At 40.1% G+C, this 16,240-nt stretch overlaps 1 protein-coding gene across 2 annotated transcripts in view; it reads left to right on the top strand.

Annotated features, from left to right (window-relative positions):
* Positions 1 to 707: 707 nt before the first annotated feature.
* The window catches only part of Ddx50 (DExD-box helicase 50), a 33,170-nt gene continuing 17,637 nt past the window's right edge, over positions 708 to 16,240 (top strand). Inside the window, exons 1-9 of one of the 2 annotated variants that reach the window (XM_055598892.1) lie at positions 946 to 1,020; positions 4,475 to 4,580; positions 4,957 to 5,247; positions 7,520 to 7,595; positions 7,939 to 8,117; positions 10,380 to 10,497; positions 10,599 to 10,784; positions 11,216 to 11,361; positions 15,771 to 15,920. In XM_055598892.1, the coding sequence (XP_055454867.1) occupies positions 5,065 to 5,247; positions 7,520 to 7,595; positions 7,939 to 8,117; positions 10,380 to 10,497; positions 10,599 to 10,784; positions 11,216 to 11,361; positions 15,771 to 15,920 (1,038 nt within the window). In that variant the 5' untranslated portion in view covers positions 946 to 1,020; positions 4,475 to 4,580; positions 4,957 to 5,064. Of the gene's footprint in view, positions 1,021 to 4,474; positions 4,581 to 4,956; positions 5,248 to 7,519; positions 7,596 to 7,938; positions 8,118 to 10,379; positions 10,498 to 10,598; positions 10,785 to 11,215; positions 11,362 to 15,770; positions 15,921 to 16,240 lie in introns of both variants that reach the window. The other variant, XM_055598891.1, reaches the window with a different exon arrangement.

The following is a 16,240-nucleotide window of genomic DNA, read 5'->3' as shown; positions in this document are numbered from 1 at the left end:
CCTGATCAGTAAGATTATTACAAATAGGTAATGTCAGACACATTGGGCTTGCTTTCCTTATCTTGGGGTCCTTTGTTTTTCCTATTCTTTCTGTTTCATAGGAGCAATCCCCTTCCAACTTTGGGAAACTAGTTCTGAGACTGGTGCGTCCATCTTGGATTCTCATCAGTTTTCTGGTACAGCCAGCGCTACGGGCTTTGGACAAATGACTTCCTTTCTCGGTGGGTTTTCTTCTGGGGAGCGTGAGAAGTAAAATGAAGCCAGAACGTAACGCCTGCTTACGGGGCTGACGTCCGTGCAGCTCGCCCTCCGCCTCACACCCACCCGACCCTGCAGACCCCAGCGATTCTCGGCGTTACTGCCCCGTCCACCCGCCTAGCGGGAAGCCGTTACTCGCTAACGCTCCACCCACTGCGGGGGGCGGGGCGGAGAGCCGCAGTTTCCGGCGGCGAATGGCTGCACGGCGCGTGGCGCTCCCGCGGGCCTCGGTTCGTGCTCGCCCAGGAGCTGCAGCGCCGCGCGTCAGCCCCTCTTCCCCACCGCCCGTGAGGGGGTTGCTCGGGCGCTGCCAGGGCATGCCGGGAAGGAAGGCGTTCCGAGGGGGGGAGGGGGACGCTTGGAATGCGTGCTGCGCCGGGGCGCGCGCGTCCTTCCTGGCCATTGGCCCGTGCTCTAGAGAAGCCTGTCACTTCAGAGCGTGGGCGGGCCCGTAGGAGCGTCTCGCGTTTTCATTGGCTGAGGGAGGGCCGAGGCTCTTCGGAAGAGTTTCCTCGGGGAGAAGTCGGGAGGCTTTGCTCCCGCCGTGCGGTGCGTGGCCAGGAAGTGACGCATGGCCTTGGCCCGCGGCCGCCCTGCCCCCGCTTCCTTTCACGCTGTCGGTGCCCGTAGGTGGTCGTGGCCACCGCACCCGGCGGGAGGTGGCGGCGGCCAGTAATGCCCGGGAAACTCCTCTGGGGAGACATCATGGAGCTCGAGGCACCCTTGGAAGAGTCCGAGAGCCAGAGGAAGGAGAGGCAAAAGGTGCGCTGCGGCTGGGCCGCGCCTCCCTCGGGCTGCGCTGGCCTGGGCGGGGAGGGGAGCGGTCTCTGAAGGGGACGACCTGTCAGGATCCGGCGCGAGCGTCCGAGGGAAGGCTTCCCCTCGCCGTGCTCGATCCTCTGAGGTCCCGGGGACCATCCCCATCGCCGCACGCCCAGACCTGGAGGAGAACGGACCTAGGCTTCGGCCCGGCTTCGTGGCACCTCAGCCCGACGTCGGCCTTTGCGCCTGGATCTCTCCCAAGAGATGGGCACACTTGAGCTCCCATCGCCGTGGAATCTGCTCGTTTACCCTTTCTGTGGCGGCGAGGCCCTTCATTTGGTTTTCCAGGGCCTTCGAAGAACATAATTAAGAAAGATGATGGCTTTGCCTATGTGTTGCTTCTCTGTCGCGGCGTCGTGTCTGCAGCAGTCTCAGGGAAGGCTATCCTAGGGTTACAACCATCCATGATTGGGTAATAGAAGCTTAAGGAATAACGTCACAGCCAGGGTGACCAGGGTTTGGCAATGGTGGAGTTCTTGGGGTTGGAGTAGCCCTTACTGTCAGTATTTTCAATCCACAGGTATTCATTGAGGCTAATTTGTGCCACATTTTGCTGAGTACTAAGGAGCTTAAACTAATTAAGTATGCAAAATGGTTCTGCCCACCGGGAGCCTCTAGAGGAAATTTTATAGGCTCTACCCACACGTCTGTCTGAAAAATAAAAAAAAGGAACAAACACCCCCCCCCCAAACCTCGAAAAGTAGAGGATCTTAAGGTTCTAAGAAAATGCACAGGTAAAATTTTTACTGGAGACATTTGACCTGGAGAAAAAAAGCTGAGCAGGATGAAAAGACTTTTGGAAAGATGACATTTGATATTTATTTTGTAGAGTGCTAGAGATCAGGGATTTATATCACCAAGGTAAACTTTAAATTATAGCCAACCAGCCATCCCTCTTCCCTTCAGTTTTCCATGCCACCTTCCTAATGGGCATTGAGCTGAGGCCACTGGCATGCCTGACAAATGCCCGGCATTGAGCTATATTCCCAACTCTCATTTTTCTGTTTTGTAGAATACACTAAATTTGGAATTTACATTTTGACACTTCTTTTTTCAGCGATGCAGTTTTAACAACCACAGCCCACAATTTTACCATTTTCTAAAAAAGATTATTGTGTATACAATGTTCTGTGTGCATGTACAGAAGAGGGCACCAGATCTCATTATAGATGGTTATGAGCCACGATGTGGTTGCTGGGAATTGAACTCAGGACCTTTGGAAGAGCAGCCAGTGTTCTTATGAGCCATCTGTCCAGCTCCGTTTTTTACCATTTTTAAGTGAACTTGATGTCATTATAATAGAATTCTTCTGCTGTCACTACCACCATCCGTCTCTAGAACCTGTTCATCTTCCCAAGCTGAAACTCTTTGCCCCTTAAATAGCAACTCCCAAGCCTTTGAATTTTACTATTGTAGGCTCCTATGGTAGATTATAAGTGTAATCTTCAGTCAATTCTTTTAATTTTAGTTCCTCTTGAAAAACATAGTTTTCCTTTCACATCTGAATCTTGCATCTGATAAGATCTAGATTTTTTTTCCAACCACACCAGTGTACAGTAATCTCACTCCCCTTCAAGGTCTTGTCCCAGTGTTATCTTTGTGATTGGCACTTTTATGTGCTTCCTTGTAAAGTTAACTTTTCTTATATATTCTGAATAGTTTCCAAAGATTTATGAGGAAAGTGACTGATCTTTGTGTATCCTTATATTTCAGTATGTTATGCTTGTTGATCGCCCTTTATGAAAGAGACCTAGAGATGTGGAATTGGACTGGAATACCAACCAGCAGAAATAGAACATTGAGCTGAAGATAATTCTAGTTTGGATATTTTGAACTAGGGAATTCAAGTTCTTAGAAAATGAATGAAGGAAAAGAGTCCGGAAGTGTGTGCTGAGGGCAAAGATTAGAGCTTCCAAGTAAGGGTGAGGAGAGGAAGCACTAAAGGTTGAGAGCTAAGAGTTAACCTCACACAGCTGTGGAGACAGGAGACAGTCAGGCCCTGGGCGCCAGCAGAGAGTGATGTTAGTTTTCAGCACTTCAGGTTGTTGCTGGGTTTGGACTTAGAGGTGTTACATTGACTTGCTCCATCTTCCTAAAGTTCAACTTCCTAAACCCCATGCTTGCTCTATAAATAATCTGTTTTTCTATAGGACTTACATGGTTTAGGAAGCTGTTGACTAGTACAGTTAATTAAATATCCAATGATAGAGATTTTTTAAGGCATTTTCACATATTACTCAGTTTTTTCCAACTATTTTATGAATGAGAAAATTTAATGCTAAAACACTTCAAAAAATTGTATCAGCATGGTGAAAATTCGGTGCTTGTAGTTTTTAGTATAATCAATTATTGCTAAGTTATTAGGTAGCATCGAAGCAAGTGATTTATATATCTGACCAAGTGATTCTGAAGGACTAAATTTCCATATAAATTTTTGTGGTCTGTAAGTGTTAAAAAAAGAACTTGCCTACAGTTTGGTATTTTTAAAAAACCTAAAAAAAATTTTGTGTGTGTGTGTGTGTATGAGTATTTTGCCCGTTTTTATGTCTGTACCATGTGCATGCCTGTTTTCTAAGGTCACAAGAGGCTGTCAGATCCCTTGGAGCTGCCATACAGGTGCTGGGAATTGAACCTGAGTACTTTGGAAGAGTCGACAGTGCTCTTACCCACTGGGCCATCTCTCTGGTCTTACTTTTGCATTTTAAAATTGAAGTTATAGAAAGGTGCCTTGGTGTTTGGCTTTTTTTGTTCTGTTAACATAAGCAGTCTTAATTGTCAGTGTTATAGTCCTTTATGGAAGTGTAATAAATGGTTTTGCATAAATTACATAGTTTTATTTTCCTTTAATCTATCAGTTGTCATAGTTGAAGGAGAGCTATGTCTACTAGTACATGCCTGTAATCCATGCACTTGGAGGTGGGGCAGGAAGGTCAGGTGTCAAAGGCTCCTGAACTGCATAAGACCCTATATCTGAACAGAACAACTAATTCAGGGAGAAAGCATGCCGTCCGTGGAAAGAACATAGACTCTCAGGTCAGGCAGGGCTACATTCCATTCCTTCCACTTCCACCTGCAGGGTAGCCTCTAGAACCTTTGCACGTACTTGACCTTTGAAATCCTGTTTCTTCATTTTAAAGTGGCAAAGATAATACAGGTTCACCATCCCTTATCCAAAATCATTGGAGCTAGATGTGCTTTAAAATTCTCATAAGCTGGAAATCCTTAGAAGGGTTGGGGACCTGCGGCCTTAGTATTTCATATGGGTAGTCATACTAAATGGGATAAAGACAATAAGTAGCTTCACATTCATTGTAGTTAAATTTGCAGTCAAGTGAGTTCAGATCAGATAAGGTTTTGTCTCCATATAAGTTACAAAAACACTTTCGGTTTTCAGAGCTTTATGGATTTCGGAATTTCGGATAAGGGATTATGGACCTGTACTTCCCTGATAGGGTTATGAAGATTAAACAAGATAAGCCGAAAGCATTACACAATGATGGGTAGGTACTCAATACATTTTTTTCCCCTTTTGGAGATGTAGAAGTTTTTATTTGTATTTTAATTAAATAATTTTGAGGCTTCGTTTTTGTTTTTTGTTTGTTTGTTTTTTCCTGAGAAGGAACTATTTAACTTTCCTAAAAACTTTAGGATGGGATTAGATATGTTATAGAGGCTAAGTCTTGAAAAGGCAAGAGATGGCACGACAAGTAGAAGCAGGTAAGATGCAGACTCCGGCATTACTAACCAGTCTGGATTTCTTGCAGGTAGAGTGTTGAGTGTACTTGTAGGTTGAGTTTAGCTGGTTGGGGAATCATAGTTGAGCTTCTTTAAAGTCCTAAAAGGAGAGCTTGTCACTGTTACTTTCCTTGTCTGCAGAGTGATAGAAGGAAGTCAAGGCACCATTCTGAATCCGATGAGAAAACAGAAACAAGAGAAAATGGTGCTACAGATGACCTGGATGCTCCCAAGCCCAAAAAAGCTAAAATGAGAGAGAAGCTAAACGGAGACACCGAAGAAGAACTTAGTAGATTTTCAGATGAATTCTCTCCATCTCATAAGTCAAGAAGAAAAGACCTGCCAAACGGGGATGTTGATGAGTATGAAAGAAGGTCAAAGCGAGTGTCATCCCTAGAAAATTCTCATAAATCAAGTGATACAGTAGAGGAGGTATACATTATTATGTCTCTGAAATGTAGGCCAGCATGATCTTTTAGATTCATTAGAATTGATTATATACTGTGTCCTGTTTAGTGTCTAATGTTCTTATTTGAACCATAGAACCAGTAGCGCTGAAACCTGAGCCGCCTTTTTTTCTTTGGCCCTTGTTTCTTTCTTTTTTTGGGTAACATTTACTTTCTGTGTGGAGGTCAAAATATAACTTGTAGGAATCACTTATCCTTCTGCCATGAGGGTCCCAGGGATCAAACTCCGGTTGTTAAGCTTGGCAGCAGGTGCCTTTAACTACTGAACCAACTTGCCTCTACCCTACCTCCTTTATTTTTCCTTTCTTAAGCAGTTTCTCTGGATCTTAAAATTTGGGAAGTATAGACAGGTTTAGTGTAGAGTCTACTCAAGACCTACTGTAGGTGTTTGTTTATTTGTCTGAGATGGGGTCTCATTTAAGTAGCTCAGGCTGGTCTCAGACCTCCCAGGTGGCTGACGGCGACTTTGGAGTCTTTTATTTTCTTGGCTCTGCCTTCCACGGGCTGAGATTACAGGTGCATACCACTATAGAGAGTCCCTCCTCTCCTCCCCTGGAGACAGGGTTTTACTCAGTAGCGCTTGCTGGCTGGTTTGGAATTGAGAGAAATTCACCTGCTATTGCTTCCTAAGTGCTGGGATTAAAGGTGTACACCACCATGCCCAGCTGTGCTGGATTTATATCTGCTGCATCTCTTAGAATAGTTTGTTTTGTTTGCATGTATGTTTAAGTGTACTGTGTGCATTTCTGATGCCTACTGACTCCAGAAGAGGGTATCATATCCCCTGGAACTGGAATTACAGGTGGTTGTGACCTGCCACATGTGTGCTTGCCTGCATGTATGTATGTGTCTGTACATTTTTGTGCCTGTGCCTGGTGAGTCCAGAGGAGGGCCGTGGACCCCACTTGCTTTGTCTCACTACTTAGAGCAGACTTTATTAGTTTATGCAGTCACACTCATGTAGATGTTATCTCTGTTTGTTTGCCTTTTTCAAATTGAGGCTTGAGAACAACTTAATTTTAGGAACTTATATATTTAAATTTAACTTAGTCTACTACACTTGTACAAATAAGGAATAGCTTAAGCTTCCAAAAATTCAAATTATAGCTAGGTATGGGGGCACACTTTTAATCTCAGCACTAAGGAGGCAGAGGCAGATGGATCTCTGTGAGTTTGAAGGCAGCCTAGTCCTCAAAGTGAGTTCCAGGACAGCTAGGGCTATGTAGAGAGACCCTGACTCAAAAAAAAAAATTTTTTTTTCAAATTATATGTGTGTGCGTGTATATATATATATATATATACACACACACACATTTATATAAAAAGACCAGTAATAGTGTTATATGCATCAATAGTGGAGTAGTTTTTCATGGTTCTGTAATCACCTGAATATGGTTGTAGAGACATATAGCATATTCCATTAAAAAGGGGGGGAGGTTTAGCTGGAGAAGGTGGTATATGCCTTTAATCCCAGCACTCAGGAGGCAAAGACAGGCAAGTCTATGAGTTCGAGGCCAGCCTGGTCTACAGAGTGAGTTCGAGGACAGCCAGGGCTACACAGAGAAACCCTGTCTTAAGGAGGAGAAAAGGGCATGTGGGGTGCATGCAGGACCTAGAAAGATGGCTCTGTAGTTAGGAGTGCATGAGTCCTCTAGGAAGAGGACCCAGGTTTAATTTTCAGCAGCCTCATTGGGCAGCTCACAACTGCCTGTTAATCAGGTTCTATAAGTCTAGAGGACTGGATGCCTTTTCTGACTTCCTTGGGTACCAGCACACATTTGGTATACACACAAGCACATGAATTAAGAATAAACATAGTTTTTTAAAAAAGACACTAAAGGATGAAAATCTATTTTTGAATATACTTTATGGTATGGAACATGGTGGTATATGTCTTTAATTCTAATACTTGGGAAACAGAGACAGGTGCTCTCTTGAGGCTACCCTGTCAAACTCCAGAACAGCCAGGCATATATAGTAAGATTATGTATATATTTATGTTTGTATGTAAAAAAATAAATAAACTTGCCATTTATAGAAATGGTTAGCCAGGTACAACTGTAATCACAGTACTCTAGAGTTGGAGTCAGAATTAAGGACCATCCTTTGCTGCATAGCGTGTTTGAGACTAACCCAGACTGCAGGAGACACTGTCTGAGAAGCCTCTCTTTGCCTCTCAAAATGAGTAACAGTTAATATAAACTATATTATTTAGAATTTTGGTTTTATTTTTACAGACTCTAACACGTGAACAGAAGGAAGGAGCCTTCTCTAATTTCTCTATTTCTGAGGAGACCATAAAGCTTCTGAAAGGTACTGTGCTTTTCATGTTGTAAATCTGCTGCTGATTTTATACAACTCTGGTGCCTTTCTGACAAAAAGAAGAATATGAAAGATAAATAGCCCCCTCTTTTTAATTGCAGTTATTTCTACATCATTCTTTTCTTTATTCTGACTTGGTTTAACTGTAAGAGTTACATGTGTTTGTCAAATCAGACCAATTTCATTCTAATTTCTGTTTGGGGTAGGAATAACTGTAAACATTACTAGGTAATATGTCTGTAGGCAGTCATGGAAGAATAAGGATTGTCATTTTCAAATGAATTTACTTTTTCCTAATGCTAGTCACAAATTTTAATGAAATCTCATTTTACAGGTCGAGGGGTAACATATCTCTTTCCTATTCAAGTTAAAACCTTTGGTCCTGTATATGAAGGAAAAGATTTAATTGCTCAAGCCCGGACAGGAACAGGAAAGACATTCTCTTTTGCCATACCCTTGATTGAAAGGCTCCAAAGAAATCAAGAAACAATTAAAAAAAGCCGCTCACCAAAGGTAACGGTTATTAAGGGAGTAAAAGCGCTTAACATTAATGAAAAGGGACAGAGGAAAAAAATAATCTTTTGTTTTTGTTTTTGTTTTTTTCTTGGTGCTGGAATCAAATCCAGGGCCTTGTGCATGCTAAGCTCATGCTCTCTCACTGAGCTGTACCCCAAACCCTGAAAGAATTTTACTAGTCTCAAGGTCAGGTATACCCCTTCCCTTATAGAATCATTACCCCTTTTTCACAAAGTTAAAATTTGATTCCTAGAGTAAAATTTGGTATTTTTCACATAGGAAAAAATTTGCGAAAAGTTAAAATAGATTAGTTAATGAACACAAATGAAATATCTCTGCATATATAGATACCTTCCATAACTTTGTATTATGAAGTCAATTTGCCTTATAGAAGGATTTATATCTACTACTTTTAGTGAGCTTTCTCTTCATTCCTGACCTTTGCTTTTAAGTAATGAATTTCCTAATGAGATACTCAGTTGGTGATTCAGTAAATGTTGAGTATTATTTAATTGTCTGGCTTTATGATGTTATTACAGCAGTGATATTGCTGTTAATTGGGTACTAGAGATATATCTTACTTTATAAGTAGCAATAATCAAATAGCAGTGGGAACTAGTAAAATTCTAGTCTAAAATTTGACATTTTTAGAACCTGTGTGCACTTTAAGGTTTGTAACAATGAAGAAGAAAAGTCATCATAATGTTTTGAACAGGTATGTTTGTGCCTTTAAATACTCCTAATGTTACACTATAAAAGCAAACTCACATGCATATGAATAGAATAACATCAGAATGGCTTAAGATCTCATTTCATGTTGGCTGTATTATTTTACAGGATAAATTGTCTTTCTTTGTTGAAATTTGCAGGTTATGCAGTAATTTTTACAAAATTGCAAGTAATGCAGAAAGGAAACGGTTATATCCTATGTTAGTCTGTTAGAAGGCTGTTCCTGAGATCACAGCTCCATTGCTTCTAGCTATTGGACCTTGGGCAAGACTTACAGCTTCACTGTGACTCAAGTTCCATGTCTGTAGAATAGTCCAATTAATGCCACCTCTGTCTTTCATGACAAAGCTCACTAATTCACTGATGAAATTTACCAGTTCATAGAAAGCACGAGCACCTAGTGTGAGAACTGCCTTTACTTTGACAAGTATGTTTGGAGTGCTTGTTCTGTAGCAGTTGCCTCTTAAAGTGCAGAGAGTACAGTGATTCACCTGACAGAAACTTTTACATTCATTGACCTTTCATTTGAGTGGATGAGCTGGACAGTCAGCAATAATGTTCAATATCTGTCTCTCTGTCTATAGATACAGATCTGTATTTTAGGGAAGTAATATACGTGTGAAGGGGAGGAATAGAGAGGGACAAGAAATCATAAAAAGCAGCTTGGGAACCTCATTAAGAAAGTACTCCTGGCTGGCTCTTTGATCACCTCCTCCTAAGGGGGCCCAGCCTTAACAGGCCACAGAGGAAGACAGTTCAGCCAGTCCTGATGAGACTTGATAGGCTAGGGTCAGATGAAAGGAGAGGAGGATCTCCCCTATTAGTGGACTGGGAGAGGGACAGGGAGGAGAAGAGGGAGGGAGGGGGGTCCACAGCTGGGATACAAAGTAAATAAATTGTAATAAGTAAAAAATAAATAAATAAATAAATAAATAAATAAATAAATAAATAAATAAATAAATAAATAAATAAATAGAATATATAATATATATATATGTGGGCAAGAAAAAAAAAGTACTCTTACATTTACTTTTGTTTGTTTTTTGAGATAGGGTCTCATGTAGCCTAAGCTGGCTTTGAGGTCACTATATAGTTGAGGACAATCCTTTTGCCTCCACCTCTCAAATGCTAGGATTGTAAGGATACATTATCACTCTTTTATGTAAGGCTAAGGATTGGACACTAGGCTTTGTGCATGCTAAACAAATACTTTGCCAACTAAACTGTTTCCAACTCAGGAAAGGGACTTTTGAAGTCTGATAAAATGTGCTGTAGTAAATATAAGCTGCTCTTATTGTTGATACTTGTGTTCTCTGCCCCCACACCCTAGGGCTGGGCATGAAACCCAGTTTATGCATGACAGATGGTTGTTTGGCCACTAATAATACACCCAGCTCTGTCTTTAAGTGCTTATGAAGCTAATGTTGAGATTCTTACTCTAAGTGCATCTTTATAGAAATATCCTTTCTAGTTGAAATTCCATCAGTCTTTAAAAAAGATGTATCTTTGTTTTTTAAATTTCTTGCTCAGGTACTCGTTTTGGCACCAACAAGGGAACTGGCAAATCAAGTAGCCAAAGATTTCAAAGATATAACTAGAAAACTCAGTGTGGCATGTTTTTATGGTGGAACATCATATCAAAGCCAGAGTGAGTAAATACAAGAGTTGAGAGTTATATTGATTAATTTTACATCTGCGGAAAAGCAGACATTTGATCTTAACATATTCCTGCTTTTTCTTTCCTCACAGTCAATCAAATTCGGAATGGTATTGACATCCTTGTTGGAACTCCAGGGCGGATCAAAGACCATCTGCAAAGTGGCCGGTTGGATCTTTCGAAGCTGCGCCATGTTGTGCTTGATGAAGTAGATCAAATGTTAGATTTAGGTTTTGCTGAACAAGTTGAAGATATTATTCATGAATCCTACAAAACTGGTATGTCCTAGTTGAAATAAGTATATGAGCCGCTGTTCTTTGATAAAAGCTTGTGAACTCATGTCATAGTTTTTATTACCTTGTCTCCTGGTATTCTAACAAAATTAAAGTTACTTGGTATCCTTTCCCTAAAAAAGCAAGTACAAAAGCATCCGCAATCTTCTCCTGATCGTTCTGTAATTATTCCACGTAGATTTACTAACTCATTTACCATTTCTTTCTTAAGCTCTTACTTTTCTTCTTTGTTCAGTTTTCTTTTTCATTTGAAAGTTTAATAGTTGCATTGACGTTTGTATGTTAAAAACTTGCCCCAGGTTCATAATTTTTCATTTTTTTGTTTTTGTTTTGTTTTGAAGCTTGAGGTGATTTTTAAAAGCTGGCTACATCATGGGATATTAAGAAAACATTTGAATTCTTTTTGTTTGTTTAAGATTCAGAAGACAATCCTCAGACCTTACTTTTTTCTGCAACTTGCCCACAGTGGGTATACAAAGTTGCAAAAAAATACATGAAATCCAGATATGAACAGGTTGACCTTGTTGGAAAAATGACTCAAAAAGCTGCAACCACTGTGGAAGTAAGTAGCTTTGCCAGCATGTAGATTTTAGCTTTTTTAATTGGTGTTTACTTTTGAAATTTGATGAAGCTAAATAAACTCAAGTTTGAGGTATCTCTTCAAGCCTCACCTCTTTTCTTGCCCTTAGTAAAATACATATGTAGTACTGGGGGCCATAGCTTAATGGTAGAGCACTTGCTTAGCATTTGTGAGGCCATAAGTTCAATTACAAATTCCCAGCGGAAAACCAGGTCATGTGTATTTCTACAGTTTGAAACTGCGGGGTAGATAGAATAGGAGTTGTGAACAAGCAAGGCTAAATAAAAGGAGCTGTGGAAACATGCCAGAAGCATTTATTGCTCTAGAGGCCAGGTATGGTACACACACTGAGGAGACTGAGCCAGGTGTATCCCGTTAAGTCAAAGTCGGCAGAGGCTACATAGTGAGATACATAAGTCAGCCTGAACTACAATGTGAAGAGCTGTCTCAAAACAATAAAACATCCAAAAAAGGATGTTTTGTGTCAGAAGGCAGTTGTTAATGAGAAAAGAGTGTATGTTACTGGGACCAATGAAATGGTTCCGTAGGTAAAGGTACCTGCGGCCAAGCCTGATGACCTGAGTCAAGACCTATATAATGAAAAGAGGGAACTGCTTTATGCAAATTGTTGACTTCACACATGAACCATGGTATGCAAACACACAGACAATAAATAAGTGTAGGTAAAACAGACTTTTGAGTAGTATTAAGATAATAAGGTAGATGTAGCTGGAGAGAGGGCTCAGTGGGTATAAAGTGCTTGCCTTGCGGCATGAAGACCTGAGTTGCATTCCTACAATCCACAGAAGAAACAGACCCACTGTGGTGGCACTCCTATCTGAGTTGGTGCATTCCAGCCCAGTAAGAAACCCTGGCCCTCAAAAATCAGTGGGTGGTTACCTGAGGAGCAGTACCCAAGATTGTGCACACCAGGCACACACATACACAAAGTGTGACTGAAAAGAAAAATCAAATCTTCATTTTATACCATGTGCTGAAAATTTTTCTTGCAAAATTAATAAGTGAATAGTTACTTGATTCCTGAAGAGGGAGTCTTGCTTTCTTTTTGTTGCAAAGTTGAGGTTTGCGGGCTGGAGAGATGGCTCAGTGGTTAAGAGCACCATCTGCTCTTCCAAAGGTCATGAGTTCAATTCCCAGCGACCACATGGTGGCTCACAACCATCTATAATGTGAACTGATTTCTTCTTCTAGCAGATGTAAGTGCAGATAGAACACTCATATACATAAAATAAATAAATCTTTTAAAAAAAGTTGAGGTTTATTGGAAAACATTTTTAATAAAGACTTTGTGGGCTAAGAGAAGGAAAGAGGTGCTCAAGAAGAAAGCACATATTGGAGGATGAGTGTGGGCTTGCCTGAGAGAGTTGCCAGGGAAGCTTTTCTAAACAGAAGAAGAAACCTGTGGGAAAGGTTAATAATATGTCATTAAAAGAAAATTGAGAATGTTTATAATAAAAAAGAATTAGCGGTACTATGTGCAGTATTTGTGACTGTAAGGCATATACTGTGTGTGTATATATATATATAATCTATCCCTCTGCCCATTTGGTAGGCAAAATAATGGCTAGAACAGTGGAATAACCCATAGAGTGCATGCAGCAGTTAAATGGGATGAATTTGAGTGCCTCAAAACCAAGTCAGATAGATTCCATTGCAGCACCACAAAGGACAAAAATTACAGAATGCTACATATAAATTATGCTATTTATAAAAATACATGACTTAAACTATCAACAAATTAAAAACATATACAATGTTAAATGGGTTAGATTTGTATTTATAAAGTATAAACAAAAAGAATGAATACCAATATTATTTCTTGAAAAGGATACATTAAAGTGCTAAATGGTCAGAGGAAGCTTTGTATATTTTGTAATGTTAGTGTTATTTTTTTTTTTTAATTTTATTTTTTATGTGCATCACTGTGAAGATGTCAGATCCCTTGGAAGTGGGCTGCTATGTAGGTGCTGGGAATTGAGCCCAGGTTCTTTGGAAGAACAGACAGTGCTCTTAAACACTGAGACATCTTTCCAGCCCCAGTGTTAGTGGTTTTAAAATAAAAATGTAGAATGTACTAGTGAAAAACAATTATTAAGGACATTTTCAAACATATACAAAGAAATAATGGCATAACAAATATATACTATTTTCTAGGCTTTAAAAGTTTTTTGTCCTTATATTTTTCACTCCTGCAGTTGAATGCCAGCCATCATTCCATTTTCGTGTTTCTAAGGCTAGCTTCAGATTCACTTGTTCGCAGAAAAAGACCTTTAACTTCTGATCCTACTGCCTTTGTCTCCCAAGTGTTGGGACTGTAGGCAAGTGTCACTACACTAGGTGTCTGTGGTACTGGGGATTGAACCCAGGGCTTCATGCACACTAGATAAGTATTCTTCTAACTAAGCCACATCTCTTACCATGCTCTGAGATCCCTTCCCAAGTCTTGAGAGTACAGGCATGCATGCAACACTGAGAGTGATCTTTTATTTTATGTGGGTGAGTTTTCACCTGCATCTGTGTCATTAGATCTCATTGAACTTGGAGTTAGATGGTTGTGTCGGTGCTAGGAACTAAACCAAGGTCTTCTGGTAGAACAATATGCTCTTTTAACTACTAAGATGTCTCTCTGAGCCTGTTAAGTCTTAAGTGTATCTCTGTCATGTCACTTCACATGTTGGTTAAATTATGGGTTTGATCTGATTTGGATTTTTTTTTTCCTTTTTTTTTTTTGAGGTATAGGAAGAATAAGACTTTGTTATAGGTGGTATTTTAAAATATGCTTTGCTGCAGGTACTCTGTAATTGCCATATCATTTATTTTTTAAATAAATAAATATTGTAGAATCTGTAGGTAAGCAGGCTGGTGTATACTATTAATTCTATTATTGGTATTGAGGGTGTATGGAGGCATAGGCAGGCAAATCTGAGTAGCCAGTTCCAGACAAGCCAGGGCTATGAAGTGAGACCCTGTTGAAAACAAAAATATGAGAGGGCTGGAGAGAGATGCTTAGTGTCCTTGGCTACTGTATGTGTATGGTACACAGACATACAGACAAACATCCACATGCATGAAATAAAAACAAGTAAATCTTACAAACAAATAAAATTATATGGAAGCATAAAATAGGGTTAGTGAGCTGATCCAGTGGGTAAAGGTGTTTGCAGCCAACCTGATGATGACCTGGATTTGATTCCTGGGACCTGCATGGCAGAGAGAGAACTGATTTCCACAAGTTCCTTCTTTTGTTCTCTACAGATGCACTGTGGCTTGTGGTCATGTGCAAACATGCATACAGTAAATAACTAAACGAAAGATAAGCTGAATAACAACAAAGAATATTAGATTTCAAACGCAGTATAACCTTTTCCCAACATTTTGGTGTGAAAATTGTAAACTTTCAGATAGGTTGAAAGACTTTATAGTGAATATACTTACAAATATATGTATCCAGCATCTAGATACTAGTGAACGTTTTATTTTCATTTTTATATTATTTTTTGTTTGTCTTTTTTGAGACAGGGACTTGGAGCTTGCTATGTAGTAAAGGTTGCCTTAACTTATCTTTCTGCTTCCCACTTGAATTGCACCGTCCTTATCTCCTTTTGAAGATGGATCTGGCTGTATACCTTGGTGTGAGCTCAGCAATTTCCATCTTCTAAATGCTGAGATAGCAGATAGGGAGGCTGGATCCACTACACCTGCCTTCATGCTTTATTCTATTACATGTTTCTCCATCTGGCTTTTATTTTATTTTACTCATTGTTTCTGGTTCCGAGATTGAATCCAGGGCCTGGTCTTGTATATAAGTCAGTATCATCTATATACGTACATAAATCTACGTATTTATGACACGTAACCACAATTTTGTCTTCCATATCCCAAAAGGCAGCTCTGAAACTTAGTGAATAATTTCCCATTCTGTCCTTCCCCTAGTAGACCTTGGCAACTGCAAATCTTACTTCTCTGGATATACCCATTATGAATATTTCGTATAAATATAATTCTGCAATATGATACCTTTTTGTTTCTGAATTTTTTTTCCTAGCTAAGTTTATATAATATTTCTTTTCATCTTCTCTCTTCTACTACTAGTGTTGGCCCCAGAGCTTGTCCATGTTGGTGAAATGGTTTACCACTCGTTTATAGCCCTAGCCCTTCTGTCTGTCTGAGACTAGGTTTTACTCTTAGACTAGGCTAGCTCTGAGATTACTGGCCAGGTACATGTCACCATTCCTGCTTTATGTCGTGCTAGGATCTAACCCAGGACTTCATTTATGCTATGCAAACACTGCAAGCTGAGTTTACATCCTCAGTCCATTTAAAAGATAATTTTTGATGAAACAGATATTTTGCCTCTTCTTTCCTTGAAGCATTTGGCTATCCAGTGCCATTGGTCTCAGAGACCAGCAGTTATTGGAGATGTCCTCCAGGTCTACAGTGGATCTGAAGGGAGGGCTATTATCTTCTGTGAGACCAAGAAGAATGTTACTGAAATGGCCATGAATCCACACATAAAGCAGGTAAGCTTTCTCTATGCTTTTTCTAGATAATGGAGATGTGTCACTAAGAAAAAATGCACATGTTCTTTGTGGATCAAACGGTAATTTATTCAAAATAGGGTAATTCAGAGAGGCATTGTAACAAACATTTTTTTACCTGTTAAGTCATAATAGGATTTTTTTTTCTGCTGCTAACAATCAAACTAGGGCCCAATGCATGCTAGACAATGCATGCTAGTATACCGCTGAGCCAGCCTCAAGAAATTTAAAAGTCAAAGTATGGGGCTGCAGAGATACCTCCAGTTAAAAATAGTCTTCCATAGGACCTAAGTTCAACTCCC

The sequence above is a fragment of the Psammomys obesus genome, unplaced genomic scaffold (assembly GCF_907164565.1).
Source record: "Psammomys obesus unplaced genomic scaffold, mPsaObe1.curated_primary_1811, whole genome shotgun sequence".
Classification (NCBI taxonomy): domain Eukaryota; kingdom Metazoa; phylum Chordata; class Mammalia; order Rodentia; family Muridae; genus Psammomys; species Psammomys obesus.
The sequence above is the reverse complement of the archived record's forward strand: the minus strand, read 5'-3'. Positions and strand labels throughout refer to the sequence as shown.